General features: G+C 55.8%; 1 protein-coding gene across 3 annotated transcripts in view; it reads right to left on the minus strand.

Annotated features, from left to right (window-relative positions):
• The window catches only part of NRG2 (neuregulin 2), a 179,458-nt gene that overhangs the window by 45,184 nt on the left and 115,289 nt on the right, over positions 1–18,985 (minus strand). The window contains exon 1 of one of the 3 annotated variants that reach the window (XM_079917261.1): positions 11,106–11,325. The exons of the other annotated variants lie outside the window; for them this stretch is intronic. Within the exon in view, the coding sequence (XP_079773387.1) occupies positions 11,106–11,190 (85 nt within the window). The 5' untranslated portion in view covers positions 11,191–11,325. Of the gene's footprint in view, positions 1–11,105; positions 11,326–18,985 lie in introns of those variants that run through there. 3 annotated transcript variants of the gene reach the window in all.

The following is an 18,985-nucleotide window of genomic DNA, read 5'->3' on the forward strand; positions in this document are numbered from 1 at the left end:
GCCTGGCATCAAAGTCGCCCACTGTCCTGCTGCTGATGGGCTGTGGGCCAGCCCCTCCCCACCCCTCCCCCACCCAGAAGTGACCGCGACCTCTGGGAGGTTAATTACAGACTCCAAGTTCAAATGAGAAGGAAAGAAGAAACAACAACAACTAAAAACACAGCTGGTTGAAGTGAGCACAGAGGGCCTACTCTGAAACTGGCCCTCAGGTATCCTCCCAGGAGCCTGCAGAAAAGCCACTCGATACCCACAAGCCAGGCCTCCCAAAGGGAGTGTGTCCCTGCTGGGCCTCTTGGCTTTCCCTGAGCCACCTTTCCTCAGCCAACCAGGCCCAGCCTGGTGCCTGGGCTTGCCTTGCCCGCCTCTCACACCATCTAACAAATATCCACCTCAGTCCCTGTGATGTACCAGCCACCTACCAGCCATCAGGGATATGGTGCTAAGCAAGACAACGTGGCCACTGCCATGGGCTCCACTGAGGCTGGGAGTGGAGTGAAAGCCAGCCCAGACCTAATGGGCTCTTAGCTCAACAGGCCAGGTGCCTGACACCTCAGCTACAAGGTAGAGAAGAGGGGCCAGGGCTGGCTGGGGATGGGAGCTAGAGAGAGCAGACGCTGGTCCAGGGGCATGGGTGAAGAGAGGGGAAGGGAGGAAGGAGGAGGACACAAAGCTTGGCAGCTCTAAGAACAACTGAGATGGTTCCTGCCTTAAAGCCTCGCCTGCCCATCCAGAAGCACCCATCCACTGACACCCAACCCTACAGTGCGAGGGCAGGGCAAGAACAGGCCTGTCTTGACCACCAGGGCCAACACTATGCCCCTCCCTTCCCCCAGTCCCCTCTGCCAGGAGCCCGGGGGCCTGACAGAAACACTGCCGCCTCGGGACCCTCCCAAGACAGAGATGCCCAGCCCTGGGAGTCAGGCAGGTCTACGCCACAGTTCCTCACCTAGGTTCAGGGCTGAGACATGGGGACATGAGCAGCAGAGATGGGGGACTGCGGGGGATGTCACCTATGTCTGGGGAGACTGCACAGGTTCACAGAGCAGAGGCACCAGTTGCTGGGGTGGCATACGGCTCCCTGGTTCTTACCAGTGCTCAGGGCACAGACCGCAGACACCTAGAGTTGGCACAGAGGAAGCCGTGCATAGCAGAGGAAAGAGCAGTAACCGAGGACACAGTAGTTCAGGTCTTTGTCCTGGTCTCCCAATTTTCCAACTGTCCGCCCTTAAGTAAGTAGTTTAGCCTTTCTGCGCCTCAGATGACTCATCTATAAACCACACTCTGCCTATTTTAGAGGAATGGGGCAAGAGAAAGCTCTCTATGGAGGGATGGAAGAGATTATCATCTCTTTGGCTGCTGGAGGTAGAGGTAGGGACAACAGAGATCACAGTCCTGCAAGGCCATTACCATTTGCCCAACTCTGTTTAAGCTCCTCACTGGGCAAGGATGGGCCCTGGCCTCGGAGAACACTCTGGAGAAGGCCTGCTGCTGATGGACTAGGCTACCCCTTGTTCAAGGAACCCAGAGAGAAAGAGAGCTGAGGAGGGGAATCCCAGAGTCCCTTTCCCCTTTGGGACAGGTCTGCACTTCCCACCTCATCAGCCTGGCTGGAGAATGTTGTTCCTGAAGCTCTAGGTCAGTGGAAAATGAAGTGGGGGTGGGAAAAGGGGAGGCACCTTATACACCAGACAAGACTGGCTTCTCAACCTGGGATGCATGCAAAGCCACAGGATGACCTCAGGGCCTCTTTCTGAAGGGTTTGCCAAGCTCATTAGTAAGGAAAAGCAGCACCTTTGTATTAAAACAAACAGATCTACGGTGGAGTACACTTGCAAGTTCCTGTGGATTTTTAAGATAAAATAAAAATACAAGAATTCAAAGAAATGTTGGGTTTCAGGGGAAAAAGTCTTAGCAGGCCTGATACAGGTAAGGATACAGGCCTACGTGCTCACCAAATGCAGATACCTCAGTGGGTTCTGGGGTCCCCCACGTTGCCAGAGGCCTGGCCACCCTCCCTACAAGTTATCCTTGGAGAGTCCTGGCCTAAGCACTCTGGAGTCTGGGAGGGCTGTGTTGTGGTCTTTGTGGTCCAGGCTAGTGAGACAGGAGGCTGGAAAGAACTCACCCTAAAACAGATCACTGTCTGGATCTGCAGTCAGTAGCTCACGAACAGCACGGGGGAAAACCAGTTTCTCCATCTTCTCTCCCAAGACTGCTCTTTCTCCTGAGTTCCCGCTTTCAGTCACCTTGTCATCTGTGACAACTCTGTGTCTCTCCCCAAAGGTGGAGACCAATCACCTTCCACCAAGCCTCACCCTCCTAAGCCTCCATTGTCTGCCAGGCCCTGGTTTAGGCTATATTGGTCCCCCAGCCCAGAGTACCACTCTGGGAAGATTCACCTCTGTGTGCCTCTCCGACATTCAGAAACCCTCCTTTGGCTCCATGATGTCTGTAGAAGGAAGGCTACGGGCCTTCCTTGGCTGGCAGCCAGGGTCCTCAGGGGACGCTTGCTTGGTCAGTGAATGGCCCCTTCCCAAACACAACTCTCTGCCTTTTCCCCTACTGGTTCCCTTCAGGAATTCTATATTCCAGGCAAACCAAATCACAGGCTGATCCCCAAGTGTGCCTGTTCTGTATTCTGCCTGCCTCCGTGCCCTCTGCTCATATGCTCCGCCGCCATGTCTTTCCCCACAGAAGCACAGTTGAGAGTGTCAGACACACAGGCTGGGGGTCAGACCAGTCTCGGCTTGCATTCTGGCTCTGCCCAGTGTCTTGTATAACTAGACAAGTTACTTAACCTCTCTGAGCCTTTAGTCCCTTGTCTGTAAAACAGGAACAATCTCACCCGCCTCTTAAGATTGTGGTGAGAATTAGATGGGGATAACGTATGTCAAGAACTTAGCGCAGTGCCTGGAACAGAGAGACAGCTCAACAACTGGCCCTTCTTATTCATCTAAATCCCTCGAGATCACCTCAGATGGCATGGCCTTCTCTAATCCACTGAGCCAGGAGCAACCTCTGCCTTGCACAGACTCCCTGAGCATTTCACCTGCCCTACTTTGGGCTTTCTACCTCAGAGCAAAGTGGGTTTTTATCTTTCTAGACTGTGGGACCCTCAGGGAGGGGATGTGTGGGAGCACAGCCATACTCCTGGTGTCTGGCACTGAGCAGGTGCTCACTGATCACTGGCTGAACAAATAAATTAGTGATCTAAGCTGGGCTGTGACTGATGGGTGCCTCACAGTGGCCCAGGTCAAGACTGCTGCGAGCATTCAGGGGAGGGTGGGGTCCCTTGACGGCTAATCCCAGGGCCCTTTCCCACCCAGCACTCCTCCGCATCTCAGTCCTTTCCTTCCCCCTCAGCCAAAACAGGCATCTGCCCCAGGATAGCAGAGCAGATGGTGCAATTGGGGCCTCCCTGAAGAACTACCCTTGCTCAGCCCACTGGGCTGCTCGACAGCTGAGGGGCCCCCGGCCGTGGGCAGGAAGCTCAGCCAGGGCAGCCTCTTCCCATGAGACTGCTCTTCTTCAAACAGGAGAACGAGGGCTTCCCTGGTGGCGCAGTGGTTGAGAGTCTGCCTGCCGATGCAGGGGACACGGGTTCGTGCCCCAGTCCGGGAAGATCCCACATGCCGCGGAGCGGCTGGGCCCGTGAGCCATGGTCGCTGAGCCTGCGCGTCCGGAGCCTGTGCTCCACAACGGGAGAGGCCACAACGGTGAGAGGCCCGTATACCGCAAAAAACAAAAACAAAAACAAAAACAAAAACAAATAGGAGAACGGGCCACAGGTGTCTGTGTACAGAGGTGAAAGAGCTTGATAACGGCCTCCGTCGTTCATTCGCTCAAGCATGTACCGGGCACTCAGGACATGTTGGGTACTGAGGGTCACGTGACACGGTCTCCCTGGTGGGGATTCCAGCTGAGCGGGGTATTGCTCACACAGTGGGGTCGGTACTGTGATGGGGAGGTGCTGGGTGATGCGAGGGCACAGACCATACACCTCAGCCTCCCTCCTCACCCTGAGGGCCAGGGAGGGCTCTGAGGAGGGAACAAAGCCTGTGCTGGGCCTGAAGGGTGACAGGAGTTGGCCAAGAGGAGGCAGACAGTGTTCCAGGCAAAGGGTTCAAAGGACCAGGGCAGGAGACCACAGTGCACTCGGGGAACTGAGACCCGGGGCTCAGTGGTCGGCGGGAGGGGGCAGTGTCTCAGGAAGCTGTTGCTCTCTTTCTTGCCCGGTAGCTGCCAAACTCTTTACCTTGTGGTGTGTGAACTTCTCTGGGCCTCAGTTTGCCCATCTGTACAGTGAAGGGACTGGCCCCTGAGCTCAGATCCCGCCTTGCCTGACTGGGCTAGAAGTCGCCGACCTCTGGCCAGGCCCAAACCTCCAGAATCCTTCTAAAGTGCTGCCAGCTGGTGAGCTATCCTGAGGCAAAGCTCACGCCCCCCTGTACCCACCCATCACCATACACACATCCTGACTAATCGGCTGGGACTGTCGAAGGAGCCCTGGCCGTGTCCTCCCCTTGCCCATCCTGCCACAAACTGGTGGTGGCTGACGATCCCTCAAGAGCGGCTCTGGGAGACCAGGTCAGCCTCCTGCTCAGAACACTTCACTCCGTGCTGTTTCAGAGAAGTCTAAACTCACCAGCCTGACACTCAGAAAACCTGTTTGGCCCTGTTGATCTCTCCCTCCTACACACCATGTTCAGCAGCGTACCTTTGGAATTGCACTTTATTTCCCAAACACCCTCTGTTGCCCCCTTTTGCTCACGTGGTTTCCTCAGCTGGAATGCCGAGCCTCTTTAGATCTCTCCAGCACAGTGCTTCCTTTCGCCAAGGTCTACCTCAACCCCATCTCCTCCAGAAACCCTGCCCAGATTCCTCTGATGGGAATGAGTCTCTCTTCTTGCCACTCTGTGTCAGCCTTTGCCAGGCTCGACCTAGCAGCTCTAGGTCTGTCCCCATCTCTCTCAGCCCACAAGGCGGCGACCCCATTCCCCTGACAGCCCCCAAGCATGATGCCTGGCACAGGTGCCGTGGGGCTGGCATGCCCTCTGCAGGGCTCTGCCCTGGGAGGCTGGGCCACAGCTTAACCAGTGGTTCTCGTGCTTCAGCACGCATCACAGTCAACCAGAGGGCTTGCTAAAACTGCTGGCCCCCATCCCCATGGTTTCTGATTAGAAGGTCAGGGGTGGGGCCCAAGAATTTGCATTACTAGCAAGTTCCAAGTTTATGCTTTAAACCAGGTTCCCACTGGTTGAAACGTTCACCTTTTGCACAAGGGGTTCCATAGGACCAGAAAACTACCCAGACTGGCGCTAGATCTCACTGGACTCTGGATCCTGAGCTTGGTTTCTGCTTAGACTACTGACCATAATAACTTCAGGCTTCCCAGGAGCTCCTCCTGCCTGTCGGTACAGCCTCAGGGCCTTGGGCTGCCCCTCTGTCAGTGCTCCACAGTTCCTATTCACACCTTACTGCCACAGTCACACTGCAAGCTCCTTGTGAGGGCAGGGACACAACCTGCCCATCTCTGTACCCTTAAACCCTGCCCAAGAGCCCAGGAAGTAAATATCTGACCAGTTGTGGGATGGGAAGGACCTGCTCCAACAAGTGGACCAACAGAGCATCCTATGCCCTTCACTGGTTTGTCTTGAGAGGCACGGACTGTGGAAGAGCCTGGAGCCAGGTGGAATGTGCATGGAGAGGCAGGATGGAGGGGGCAGACCTGAGCCTAAGATCCCATGCTGCCATTAAGTCATGCTGGATCACAGGCCAGTCGTGGACTCTCTCCCTGCCTCAGTTTTCTTATCTGTAAAGTGGGGATGATAAAATAGTATCTCTACTTTATAGAACCAGGACTGACATGTAGTAAGTGCTCAGTAAACGATAGCTGCCTCCTTTCTCCCTGCTCCTCTCCCACCCCCCAGCCCCAAGCAGGTTGGGTATGGAACGTTCCTACCTCTTGGAAGGTGCTTTCTCACTCTGGTGAATTCCTACTCACCATCCAGGCTCAGCTCAAACGTCACCCCTCTGAGAAGCCTCCTCTACACCCTCCCAGGAGAACAAATCATTCCTTTCCTCATCATACACCTCATCACATACAGATCTCTGACTTGACACTTGGATGCAATCACAGGTATTTTGTAAGGATCTGTCTGAGCTTCTTGAGGGCAGGAGCTGCGATTTATTTGCATAGGAGGAGCTCGATGAATGTTTACAGATTTATTTGCATAGGAGGCGCTCAATGAATGTTTGCAGAACTGAATACACTATAGTGAATGAGAGCACATGCAGTGTGTATAGTTCCCACGTGGCCACGACCTGGAAGTCTTGGTGAATGGATGGATGGCTAGGCCAGGGCTGGGCTGGAGGAAGACAGACAGTATCCGCTGCACTGTCCCCTGCTAAGTTATAAACGGTGTGCTACAGGCTCAGGCATGGTGGGGAAACACAGTGGGCACACGGTTCTGACGGACCCCAGGTCTGAAGTTTTGGCAGCGCTTTGCCAGTATTTAAAAATAACCCTTCTCTTCCCTATGCCAACTGTTCGTCAGGCCAGCCTTGTGTGCTCGAATGCAGAGGAGACTTAGAAGGAGGAGTGGGGCTGACAACCAGGCATGGGTAGCCACGCTGGGAAGCCCACCCGAGGCCAGGGCTAGGGCCTGCCAGTGCTGGGCTAGCGCCTTTTCCTCCATACACTCCTCACTCTGGCACCACCCTAAGGTCAGGGCTTGGCCCTGAAGCTCCCAGCACCAAGGGCAGAGGGCAGAAGTGGGGATCACTTAGGCATTCTCATCAATATCCGAGTCCAAGGGCTTCTGCTTCCCAAGAAGCTGCTGCTTCTTCCTCCAGCGGCTCATAGAACCCACAGGGGCCAGAGGGCCTGAGGGAAGGAAGGGCCCAGCTCATACTCTTTTTTTCTTTTATAAATTTATTTATTTATTCCTTGGTTGCGTTGGGTCTTCGTCGCTTCATATGGGCTTTCTCTAGTCGCAGAGAGTGGGAGTTACTCTTCTTTTCGGTGCGCGAGCTTCTCACTGCGGTGGCTTCTCTTGTTGCAGAGCACGGGATCTAGGCGTGCGGGCTTCAATAGTTGTGGCATATGGGCTCAGTAGTTGTGGCTTGCGGGCTCTAGAGTGCAGGCTCAGTAGTTGCGGCGCACGGGCTTACTTGCTCCGTGGCATGTGGGATCTTCCCGGACCAGGGATCGAACCCGTGTCCCCTGCATTGGCAGGCGGATTCTTAACCACTGCGCCACCAGGGAAGCCCCACCAGCTCATACTCTTTTAAAGGAAACTATCCCCTTTGTTTGCAGCCTGAAGCCCTCGGTCCAATTTTACTTCTATCCCAGACTTACTGGCCACTTGATTCCTCCACAGTGGGTGACTCACTGTGTGCCCCCGGCCCCACTGCTGGGCCAATCTGGAAAGACCAGGGCTCTCTGCCCCATCGTCCCCACCACTGAGTGTCTGGGACCTGGGCTGAGGACCTATAAGTCCTGGGGTGTGAACTGCTTTGAGCTCTCAGGATGAAAGCCTGCTGGGCAGTACAAAGTCACTCTCTGCTTGCTGTTCTTGTTCCTAATGAACCCTGAGGTGCCAGGGAGACGGAGCGGAGTGTGAGACACAGGCTGAGCCCCAGAGGGCCAGGAGGACCACTCCAGGTACCCAGCTCAGCAGGGTCATCCAGGGGCCAAGGCCAGAGGCAGAGGCTGCCAAAAACAACTGCCAGATGTGGCTCAGCCACGTACACGTAGGCAGGCGCGTGACCACCTCTGACCTGACCCCGGACAGCCTAAAGACAGGAGTTGATCCTAGAAGTCTGGGCGCTATCTTCACCAAAGGCAGGAGATGGGAAAGATGAAAGAGAAAGACCTTGCAAGGATTTTTTGCACCCATTCAAATGAGATGTGTCCAGGGTGCTCAGCTAGTGATGCTAATCCCCCTTCATATCCCCATGAAGACCAAAGCCTGTCCCCTGCCCTACTGTGGGCAGACACAGAGTCCAGTTCACATGGGAGCTCCAACAGAAGGACACTTTCCATCAAACCCTGACCGGACTTTCAGGGGGCACATGGAAAAGGCCAGTTACTTAGAATCAAATTCCAAAGTCGTTCTTCAAAACAACACAGCACTTTCAGGGGTTATCAGTTTCTTTGGGGCCAGCTTTCCCCCTTCCTCCCACCCTAATCCCATAGCTCTCCTCCTCTCAGGATTCTCAGAGACACAGGGCCTGAGGCTCTGCCGTTGCTGTGGAGAAGGTGAGAGCTGAGAGCAGAGCACATTTCCTGAGGCCCAGAGAGAGGGAGGGCAGTGCCCGGGGCCACACAGAGGCTGGACCCCAGGTATGTGAGTGAGCTTATTATCCACCCCTCCCCCCAAACACTGCTGCTAAGGCTGGCAAGGCTAACGAGCCACCCCTACCCCAGTCCCCTGGGATAAGGGAAAATGGGGGGTGAGGGGGACCCAGCCCCAGGTAGGGATACCAGGCAGTGGCCCTGCGAATTCTCAGTGAGTCATGGGGCAGAGTTCACACCTGCAGTTCAGTCCCCCCCGGCACCCCTGTGCCCGTTTCCCCACGCCGGCCTGGGTTTTAGTACAGGGGTACCCTTTCTGCTATTTGCCAAGGAGGAGACGGGGCTGCTGGATGTGTGGTCAGGGACAGGGGAGCCAATTAATTAATGTTCCCTCCTTTCTCCCTCCCACTTTCCAGATTCCCTCCCCCGTCTAAGCTGAAGATTTTAATGGATAACTTGCTCACACTCTCCATGTCTGCACCTCCCAATCTTTCAACCAAATGTGGCTCCACCCCGGCTAAGACCCCTCTCCAGCTGCCCAGTGTCCGTGTTCTCCCTGGCGGGGGCACTCTGAGCATAAAAGAGGAGGACCCTGCAGCCTCAGATGGGCAGCTGTGAGGGAGGCCTCCCGCTCTGTAGGCCACTGTTGGCTTAAGCACTCATCCTACCAGGTTTGAAATCAGACCCACCCAGTTACATAGCAGGGATTTAAGACTGTTGCTTCTCACTGACATGGTTTCTTCTGATATCTTGTTTCAGAGCATGATCGTCCCCCATGATTCCCCCATTCCACAGTGTCCCAGGTCTCCAAAAGTCCTCTAGCTTACGCCTTTGGTCTGTTTGGTATCTACTGATCAGCCAACTCCCTGAAAGAAGCATTCTGAAGAGCTGCCCACGGGGAAGCAGGAAACAAGAGAAAGCAGAGAAGGAAAGACAGCAGGAAAGATTATAGTTAGACATCAAGAAGGACTTTCTCACAGGGGTAGAAGATGCTGGAAGAGATCACTGAGAGGCCTGTGGCATCTTCTACTCATAGCCCTCTCCCACCTCTGCCCCAACGCGTACTCTACCCTCTGCAGCTGCTCGTTTCCCGGCGCTATTGATTCTCACCAGCTGAAGTCCATGTGGCTTGCTACCAGCTCAGCTCCTGCAACCTTGACATTGGAAGGGTGCCCTTAACTAGCCAGCCTTCCAAGGTGCCCACATTAGGATGTGTATGGTGGGGTGGGAGAAGAGGGTGGCTCACTGAGCCAAAGCCATGCATTCTGATCCTGAAAACAGGCACCCTGAATTCCTTCAGATCTCAGATTGGAGGTCATCCACACTACACGAACCTAGACTAAGCTGCCTCGCATTAGTATGGTCAGGGCAGACCCACAGTGTCCATCACCTTACAGAGGACTCCTAGACACACTCATCCGGCAGAAATGCGCAAAGAGGCTTTCTTTATGAAGAAGAGAACATAGCCTGGCCTTTAAAATTCCCTTAGTTTCTTCTCTCTACTGGGCTGAAGGCAGTGTTTAACTCCTAGGCTCTTCCCAATAGAGACCTCACCGGCTACCTTGCTACCCCTTCTCTCGCATTACACAGAAATTCAGGAAAGGAAAGGAATTTGGCCAAATTCTTAACCACAGTTGAAGCTTCCCAACTCCCAGTCCAGTGCTCTTTTGAAGACATTTTTATGTTGCAGCTCTGGCAGGAACTTTGGTGAGGGACAGAGACACTAAAATAGGCATCATTGTCCAGGAATGCTGATTGGAAGCCCCAAGACCTATCTCTGGAACTTACTTTGTGACTCTAACCTCAATAAGCCTCAGTTGCTCCTTCTGTAAAACGGGGCTGGGACCACCTACCCCCAGGATTATTATGAGGATTAAATGGAGATGAACCATTTGAACATGCTTGGCCTGCTTACAAGTACAAATAGGCATTAACGAAATGCTTGCCTGAAAAAGAAAAAAGTGAGAACCCGAGGTTTCCCAACTGCATCCCAATAGTGCAAGCCTAGTTCTGGGGGGGAGGACCTGCACACCTTAGGCCCATCCCTGAGAAGCCCAAGACCAGTGCACTGAATGGAGACCCCTCCTCCTTCCCCCCTGCAGCTGCCCAGGGAGGGCACCAAAGTGGGTCTCAGCACAGGCTCTGCTGCTCACTCAGAGCAACTTCTCACCTCCCAGAACCCAAGGGAGTCACTCCTGAAGACCAAAGAGGACAACTGCCTGATGCCTGATCCAGTCCTAAGGGAAATACCTGTCACTGAAGCAGGGGCTCCCTACTCCCTGGGGCTCTCCGGGACAGGGCATCCCTTCTCAGGAGGTGGCAGGCAATGCTGCCCTTGCTCCAATGGCTGAGCAGAACTCATGGAGGTGTGGCACATGGGTGGCAGCGAGCCCAGAACACACTCTGAGGACGGGAAGACAGTGACAGCTCCCTGAGCACTGCGGCCAGGCCAGGCCCCGCGTCTGCCTGTCCGCTGTCTTTTGGTCAGCCCCACTTTGCTACTAGCTGCGGTGTCCTCGCGGCAGGCCGGTCCGCTCGGGTCGTGTCTCTTTCCTGCCCGCTCCGTCGGGACGCGGCGGCCCGAGGACAGGCGCGCACAGCCACCGACCGGCTCCGAGTGCGCAGTCCCTTGCCTGCCCAGCCGCGGAGACCCGCTTGCACGCAGGCACCCGCGCCCCTCGGTGCCTGTCACCTCGGCGACCGCTCGCACAGCCCCGGACTCACCCGCGAGACGCTGGGGGCGGGTGAGAGGGCGGCAGGTTTCTCCCAGGGAAACGGGGTGTCTGGGTGCGCCGAGGTGCCCTACCTTTCTCCCCGGGTTCGAGCTCCAGCTTCCTCCCCTCTCGGTGCTTCTTGGCGCGGCCTCGGCCCCTCCTCCTGGACTCCGACATTCTGCCCCGGGTCCCGGGTGATGGGACCGACGCGAGATGCGAGGCGCGAGGCACGGGAGGCAGGGGGACGGCCTGAGCTCTCCGCAGCCGCGCTGCGCCCCCGCCGCCTGCAGCCCCAGAGCCGGAGCGCGGCGCCTTTCTTATAGGCGGTCACACCCTCCGGGGGAGGGGAGCGCCAAGCCTTAACTCTTCCCCTCCCGCGCCCAACGCCCTCACCACCCACACCCCCACCCGCTCCGGAGGCCGGGGCTGAGCGCGGCCGGGTTTGGCCTTGGACCCCTCCCGGGGCCCACCGAGGGAGGCAGGACCGGCGCCCAAACAGAGCGCCACGACCTCCTCGCCCGGAGAGAGGGCTGGAGCTGGGCTGGGGGCCTGAGACGTGACTGAGGAGGGGGAGTAGAGATCCCCCAGCGAGGGCCAGGCTGAGGACAGCATGGGGGTGGGGAGACAGCGAGAGTACAGCCCAGGGAGGGACCGAAATGAAGCCCACTGACCAGCCCAGCGGAATGGGAAGCACTCTTGCTTTTTGCAGTCTGTCTCCACTGCTTCGTGCGCCCACCAGCCTGCCCGCCCGCCCCGACCTTAGGGGCAGTGTGCCGGTGCCTCCTCATCCCTGAAGGTCTGGCTGCAACCCCCTGGGATCCCACCAGCCGGGGGAATACCGTTTATGGAGCACCATTTGTGCCTGGCTGCAGGGGTCTGTGGCCCAGGAGCCCCTCCCAGCCAGCGCAGCCTGCAGCCAGAGAGAAACCTGGGTGTCCCAGGTGGCTGGTAGCGCCCCCTCCCACACACACTGACAGCCCAGGCTGCCAGCACCAGCTGGCTCTTCTCTTCAAGGCCTGTGATGGTGAATTCAGACACTGACACCCCCCTGCCCGCCAGCACACCTCGCACAAGCCAATGGACAAGGGCTGTCAGAAAGGACAGCGTCCTGCCTCCTGCCTGTGTGTGGTGCTGAAAGGGTTACATAGAAGAGGCTCTCCCTCTTCTGGCTCCCAGAAAGCCTGAGCCTGCGGTTTGCCTGCCTCACTCTGCCTGAGGTGTCCCCTTACAGCCATCCCAACTGGAATCAGAGTCAAAGATCATCTTAGCCAGTCCTCTGTCTCCTCAGGAGAGGGTCCCAAGGCTTCTCTGGACAGTGTCCTCCTTAGGAGAGCCTGGAGCAGGCTAGGGCTCTGGGTCAAGGCCAGAGACTCTGAGGCTCCAGGGCTGCTTGGGGGCCTGGCCGACCTTGAGGCCAAATGCAGAGGGGCGGGGGTGGGGGAATGGGGGGGGTGGACACAGAAAGAGAAAAGATGCAGGCAATGTCCACGCAGATGGCTGAACTCTAGTGCTCTTGGGGCCTCAAGCCTGTCCCATCAGGGGCCAGCTCTGGGAAGACCAAGTGTAAGACATCTCCCTCCTCCCACATCCCAACTGGGGTACAGTGAGCACTCACTTCAATTCAGGTAGCACTGTTCTCTGTGAGGTGGGCAGCGAGGGGTCCCGGGCAGAGCCAGAGTCCAGGTCTCACTCCTCCCCTATTCGTTCAGCTTCCAAGTTGGCATTCACATCCATCCCTCCCCAGCCACCCGGTCACTGCCTCAGTTTACTCTCTCCTCCTGTCCCAGAGACTCTGGTCTCCTTGCTTGAAGTCTTGCCCTCTCAGTTCTGACCTCCTCAAGGCCATCAGAGTGAGCTTGCTAGCACACAAACCAGATCACTTACTACTGCCTACAGGTTAAACCTAAGCTCCTCATTGATATCCAAAGCCCTGTTCCATTGGGCCCCAGCTCAAAGCCTTCTAGCCTCTAATCCTGTGCCTTAGCCACATTTACTTACAAGCCAAACACACCATATTGTCTCCTCTCCATATCTTTGCACAGACTAATCTCTCTTCCCAGAATGGCCTTCCCCCCTTCCTGCCTCCCTAGCCTGGCCTGGCCACCCTCTCTGTTCAATCATTTAGCCAATATGTAGTAAGGCTTATTGTGTTTCAGGCCCAGTGCTGTGTGCTGGGGATTGGCTGTGAGTAAGACAAACATGGGCCTACTTACATGAAGATTACAGTCTTGGTCGGGATGGACAAACAACTAATTACACAAATAATGAATTAATTAAAATTTGTGTTAAATGCTGAAGAGACGCTCGCTCAACAAATGTTTCTATATGTTGACATACAGGTTGATAGAGGAAACAGATTGTAGTGAGGGAAGTCATTCCCTAGGAAATATTTAAACTGGGATTCAAAGAATGAGCTGGAGTTGGCTGGACTAAAGGAAGGTGGGAAAGAGCATTCCTGGCAGAAGCAACAGTACCTCCAGTGGCTGTGGGGCAGGAAGGAGCTTTTGTGCCTTTGCAACAACAAAAAATAGTCAGTGTGCTGAGGGGTGTGTATGCGTGTGTATATGGGTGTATGCGTTTGAGTGTGTGTAAGTGTGTGTATGGGGTATGTGTATCTATCTGCATGTAAGGTAAGTGTGTGTGCACCTGGGGTGTGGGGGGATGTGGGGTGGCACACACGTGTGGAAGGAGCCTGGAGAGAAGGCAAGCAGCGGTCAGATCAAGCAGGATACTGTAGGCGCAGTAATGGTATTGGGGTTTATCCCAAGAGCAATGGTCTGCTTCCAAAAGCTTTTAAGCAGCGTTTGTGAGGGGTGGGAGAGGGCAATCATCCAATCCTCTGCTTCCTAGTACTTCTTATGTATCTCTATAAGAATACATCACTGTGGGGCTTCCCTGGTGGCACAGTGGTTGAGAGTCTGCCTGCCGATGCAGGGGCTGGGAAGATCTCACATGCCGCGGAGCGGCTGGGCCCGTGAGCCATGGCCGCTGAGCCTGCGCGTGCGGAGCCTATGCTCCGCAATGGGAGAGGCCACAACAGTGAGAGGTCCGCGTACCGCAAAAAAAAAAAAAAAAGAATACATCACTGTGTATTGTTTTTAGTCCCCCCTCCCTTGTTTTTTGGCCGCACCACACGGGGGGATCTTAGTTCCCTGACTAGGGATCGAACCCGCGCCCCCTGTTGTGAAAGCGCAGAGTCATAACCACTGGACCGCCAGGGAAGTCCCCGTTTTCTAGTCTCCACCGCTAGAGTCAGGCCCCTTTAGGGCTGGAAGCCCAGCACCTGGCACATGGGAGGTGGCCTGTACCTCCTTGTGGGTCAGATGAGTGACCCCCTCCCACTAGTGAAGAAAGGCCCAAGGGGGGCAAGACAACATGGCTGCAAGTAGGAGCCTGCAGCCAGAGCTCTCATGGCTCAGTATCGATGCACGATGCGAGTCAGAAATGCCACGGCAACTCCAAGGGGGCATGAGCACTCTCCATGGGCTGGGATATCCACACATACTCCTGAGGGAGGTGGGGCTTGAAGAAGGGCTTCCATGGTGGGGAGGATTTCGACAGGGGGCAGGGGAAGGGTTCCAGTGGGTGAGACATGCCAAAGACCTAGGGGAAGCAGTCGCTGGGCACTGGCTCAGGAGACCATGAGCAGACCAGGTTGATATGAGGAGGCTATGGGAGTTACTAATAATTAATATGGCAAACACTTACTGGGCACCTAGTGCAAGCCAGAGCTCACAGCACTCAGCAGGTCAACCATTAACTATCTTTATTAAATAGAGCCTACTAGGGGACAGGCTCTGAACATTGTGAGGGTCAGGTAAGAGCTTGAACCAGGGGGCAAAGGCGACGGAAGCAGTAGTAGAAAGAATAGCTAACATTATAGTATTAATTCACTTAATTCTTTACAGCAACACTATAAATATGTATCATTATCCCCATTTTGCGGAGGAAAATGGGAAACTGGGGCACAGAAAGGTGAAGTTATTTTTATTTGTCCAAGTCAAACGACTAGTAAGTGGCAGAGAGGGGTGAGGCACCTATGCGGTTGGGTACCCAGAGCACAGACTCTTTAGCACAGCTCCACGGTGTTGCTCAAGAAGATGTGGAAAAGGAGAGAGTAGAGAAACGGCCTCCTCAAGGCCACCCACTGGCCTCGGGCCCTGCACAGTCCCCGTAGCCCTGTGATGGCTACTCGATGCCTTGGTCACAGGCAGGTGGAGAGTCACAGGGCACCATGAGGTGTGCCGGCAGGGCTCCCATGGCCCCGCCCCCCAGTTCCTGGAGCAAAGGCTTCCTGTCCTTCCTGGAAGGACAGCGGGCACTTGGAGCATCCCCAGCCTGGACCAGGGCTCCTGCCATGAGCCTGAAAATGACCCTGGAAGCCAGACCTGTTGCCATGGGAACTCCTCCTTCTTACCACAGGTTGTGCAATGCCCTGTACAACCTCATGTGGGAGCGAGCTGAACCTGGGGATGGGCCCAGAGACCACATCACCCAGAGAAGAAGCCTCTCCCCAACCCTGGTTTCACAACGGGACACTAACAGTAACGTAACAAGTTAATTCAATTCCTTTAAGGAGCAATAACACAATGTTTAACTGGCTTACAAACTTTTTTTTTCTCTTTTTTAACATTTTCCCCTCCACTTTGAGGCTGTACCACGGGCCAACTTTGACGTTTAGCAAAGTTTAGACTTGTTTGAGTCATGTGCAAAAATGCCTTTGAGTGAAAAGGGAAAAAAAATACTACCCCTTTCTCCACCTGAGACTTTGGGGCTCCGAGAGGATTACCTGTAAAGTTCTCCTGCAAAGGGGTCTCAGGGACCGAGATCCCTCCCCTTGGACTCACTGCTTGGTAGGGTTCTCCAGGAGAGTGTCAGTGACCTCAGGCCAGGGAGAGCCTGATGCCCTTCCTTAGGGCCACCTCCAGCCCAAGAAAGGGCACCCCTGAGCCAGCCCTGAGCCACTGGGAATTAAAAGTCCCGGGGAATTAAAAGTCCCTGGAGAAGATGAAGCTACTCTTACTCTCAGCCACTCCCGTTTTAGTGCCTCAAAGTTGTGAGGCTCCTCTCCCTCACTCCCCACCCAGTGAAGCTGCCAGAGGAGGAAACAGATCAATATGCCACTCCCTGTAGGACCGGAGAACTTCCCAGTCACCCTGGAGGATTATGCAAGAAAGGGCCTGGGAAGCACCCCATGACTCTAGGAGACAGGGGGATCCTGGCTGGAGCCAGGTGTGCCCTGAGGAGCGCCTGAGGGCCAGTCCCAGACCACCAGGCCCAGGGAGAGCCTCTCCCAGAAGCTGTACCCGGCCTGCAGCTTCAGCATCCCTATAAACAGGCACAGTTCAGCCCCTGAGGGAATCAGGGGCTGGCACAAAGCCTGGGGCACGGGTATCAGGCCCCGCCGCGGGGGGCCGGGCTGCTCTATAAACGACAGATTTCTTCTCCTACATACAAGCTCGCTCATGCTGCCACCTCTCTCTGACAGCCTGCAGAGAACCGGGCAGCCAAAGAGAAGGGAGGTGCATAGCCTGGACAAAACGGAGGGGCTGGGTTAGATGCTAGGACACCTGGGCTTGGGCCCAGTTTTGCCCCTGAGATTAGCTTCATCTGAGCAGGGACTCAGGCTACAAAATGAGGAGAAGGGCCCCCAGATCTCCCTGCCCCTCAGCCTGGGAAGGCCACTAGAAGCTGGGTGATCAAGGGCGTAAGGGGCTCGAGATCATTGCAGAAAACACTCGACTGCCGGGTGAGAACGCCTCTGGAGCCACACACAGCCCTGCAAGCCCTGGCTATTCCCCTCCGAATTGTGCCTGCCCGCTCAGCACACACACTGGCACCCACACCTAGGTGCATGAACTCCCCTAAGCCCTGGCACCGCAGAGAGATTGAAATCAGTCATCCATCCCACCCAGGCTCCAAACCAGTCCTCTTAAGACTGTGATGCTCTGATCAAGACTTGGTTTCTCCTCGAGGGGAGAACAAAAAAGAGCCCACAGGCCTTTCTCACAGAGATTCCACTAAGCGGATGAGGAAATTAATTTCTGATCTTCTAGAATGAAGACATTTGAAAAGGGCTCAGCCTTGGGCAGCTCCCTAGCCTCAAAGGCCCACACCAACAGTGCCAAGGTGCAGGGCCACGCCTCCCCGCCATGCCCTTTTGACCCCATCCCCTTTCCCTTGGCTCCTGCGGGGACACAGGTTAGCTGTTCCAGAGCCTGAGCTGGGCCTGACTGGGGGGCTGATGGGTGGGCACCTCTGCTTCCATTCCCATTGTTTAGAAGCATCTTCCTGCCTCAGCCCACCCAATCCCAAACCCAGGAGAGAATTCATGCCTCCTGCTGGGGACTTTATCCTTCCTTTCAGCCCCTCTTGGAAGAGAGAAGGAGGTGGAAGGGAAGGGGCAGGCCCATCCCAGGAGGAGCCCCAGGACAAGATGGGAGGGCCCAGGAGAGAGAAGAAAGCATTGGCCAAAGAGAGGGTGGAGAGACGCCCCTGGCTCCAGGGGCCGGGGGAAGAAAGCCGAGGCAGCAATGGGAGAGCAAACCAGGGGAGAGGTGAGGCGACAGGCAGGCCTGGGCAGGGCTGGAAGCAGGATGGAGAGAGGAAGTGAGGAACTGGAGCAGCCCCAGTGATGAGGGTGGGGGTGGGGGTGTGTGATCAAGATGACAAAGAAATGTGGGCCTGGAGGGAGGCGGACTAGGTGCCACTTCCAGTGTCCCTAGACACCTGCTGGGTGCCCTTGGGCAGGTCTCTTTCCCTCTCTGGCCTGCCTTCCCGTCTTGAAAATGTGAGATTGGACTAGATGATCTTGAGAGGTCCTCCCGTGTGAGGAACCTAAGGGTTCCATGCCTACCAGCAAGAGGGGAGGGGGCTGGGAGCAGACAAGTGAGTGGCCCCAGTCTGACAGATGGGGAAGGGAACTGGTCCGCAGGCCTTTCTCTCAGCCGCACGCTCTCCCTTAGCTCTTTCCTTCTGTGGCCACTTGGCCCGGCAGAAGCCCTGAGTTGTTGTCAGTAGCCCCTCTGTTAGGCTGCAGGGAGGGAATCAGGGGCTGGCACAAGGCCTGGGGCCCGGGTATCAGGCCCCGCTGCGGGGGGCCAGGCTGCCCTGGATTCCTGCTGCCAGCCTCTTCCAAGGCACAGCCTGGGGGCAAACTGCCCCTTCTGCATGGAAACACCTGGGAGACTCTGGCGCTTCATCTAGTGTGACCCAGAGCCACACTTCTCCCTGCGGTGGGAGGTGGGAGCCTGTTTACCTTTCCCAGTAGACAGGGAAAGGGGTGTGATTCAGTCCTTCTGCCTGCCTTCTTCTTTAAGCTAACTGTGTAATTACACAGCAATAATAATAACTGGCACTTACACACGGAGGCCTGTGAACGTACATAATTTATAACGACATAATGACTTGTTTGCTGGCCTGGGGGCTGTGGGGACCATGCACAAGGGCTTAGCTACTGTCTACATCATCTCGGGGACACAGTGACTGTGTGCATCAGCAACCTATGAAAGCCAGCGCTCCCAGAAGTAACTGTCCCCCGCCCTGCGGGCCCCGTCCAAGTGTAGCAGGGATAGTGAGGGGCCAGCCCTCTTATATGGAATCGGCTCACATCTCTCCATCCTCTCTGGGAGGTCAGGCTGGAGGGGCCAGTGTCCATCCCCACCCCCTTGAGGACTGAGGGGGCTCATCTAGAAGGTTGCAGTCCCTTTCCGGGCAGAGGGAGACAATTCAAGCCAGACTGGCAAATTTGGAGAGACTCCTGGTCACCGCCCAACGAAACAAGAGGCCTTGCCCAATATAGGCATTTATGAGCCTGGAGGCAAAAAATTCTCTTCTCTCTCTCAGTCCTGCCCAGCCTAGCCCTACCCAGCCCAGCCCTGCCCTGCCACCCCAGGCTTGGCTGTTGCCAGGACCACAGCCCAGCTTCCCTAGCCTGGTCTGGGTGCTGGTTCACATGCCAGACTTGGACCTC

The sequence above is a fragment of the Stenella coeruleoalba genome, assembly GCF_951394435.1.
Source record: "Stenella coeruleoalba genome assembly, chromosome: 3".
In the NCBI taxonomy this organism is placed as follows: Eukaryota; Metazoa; Chordata; class Mammalia; order Artiodactyla; family Delphinidae; genus Stenella; species Stenella coeruleoalba.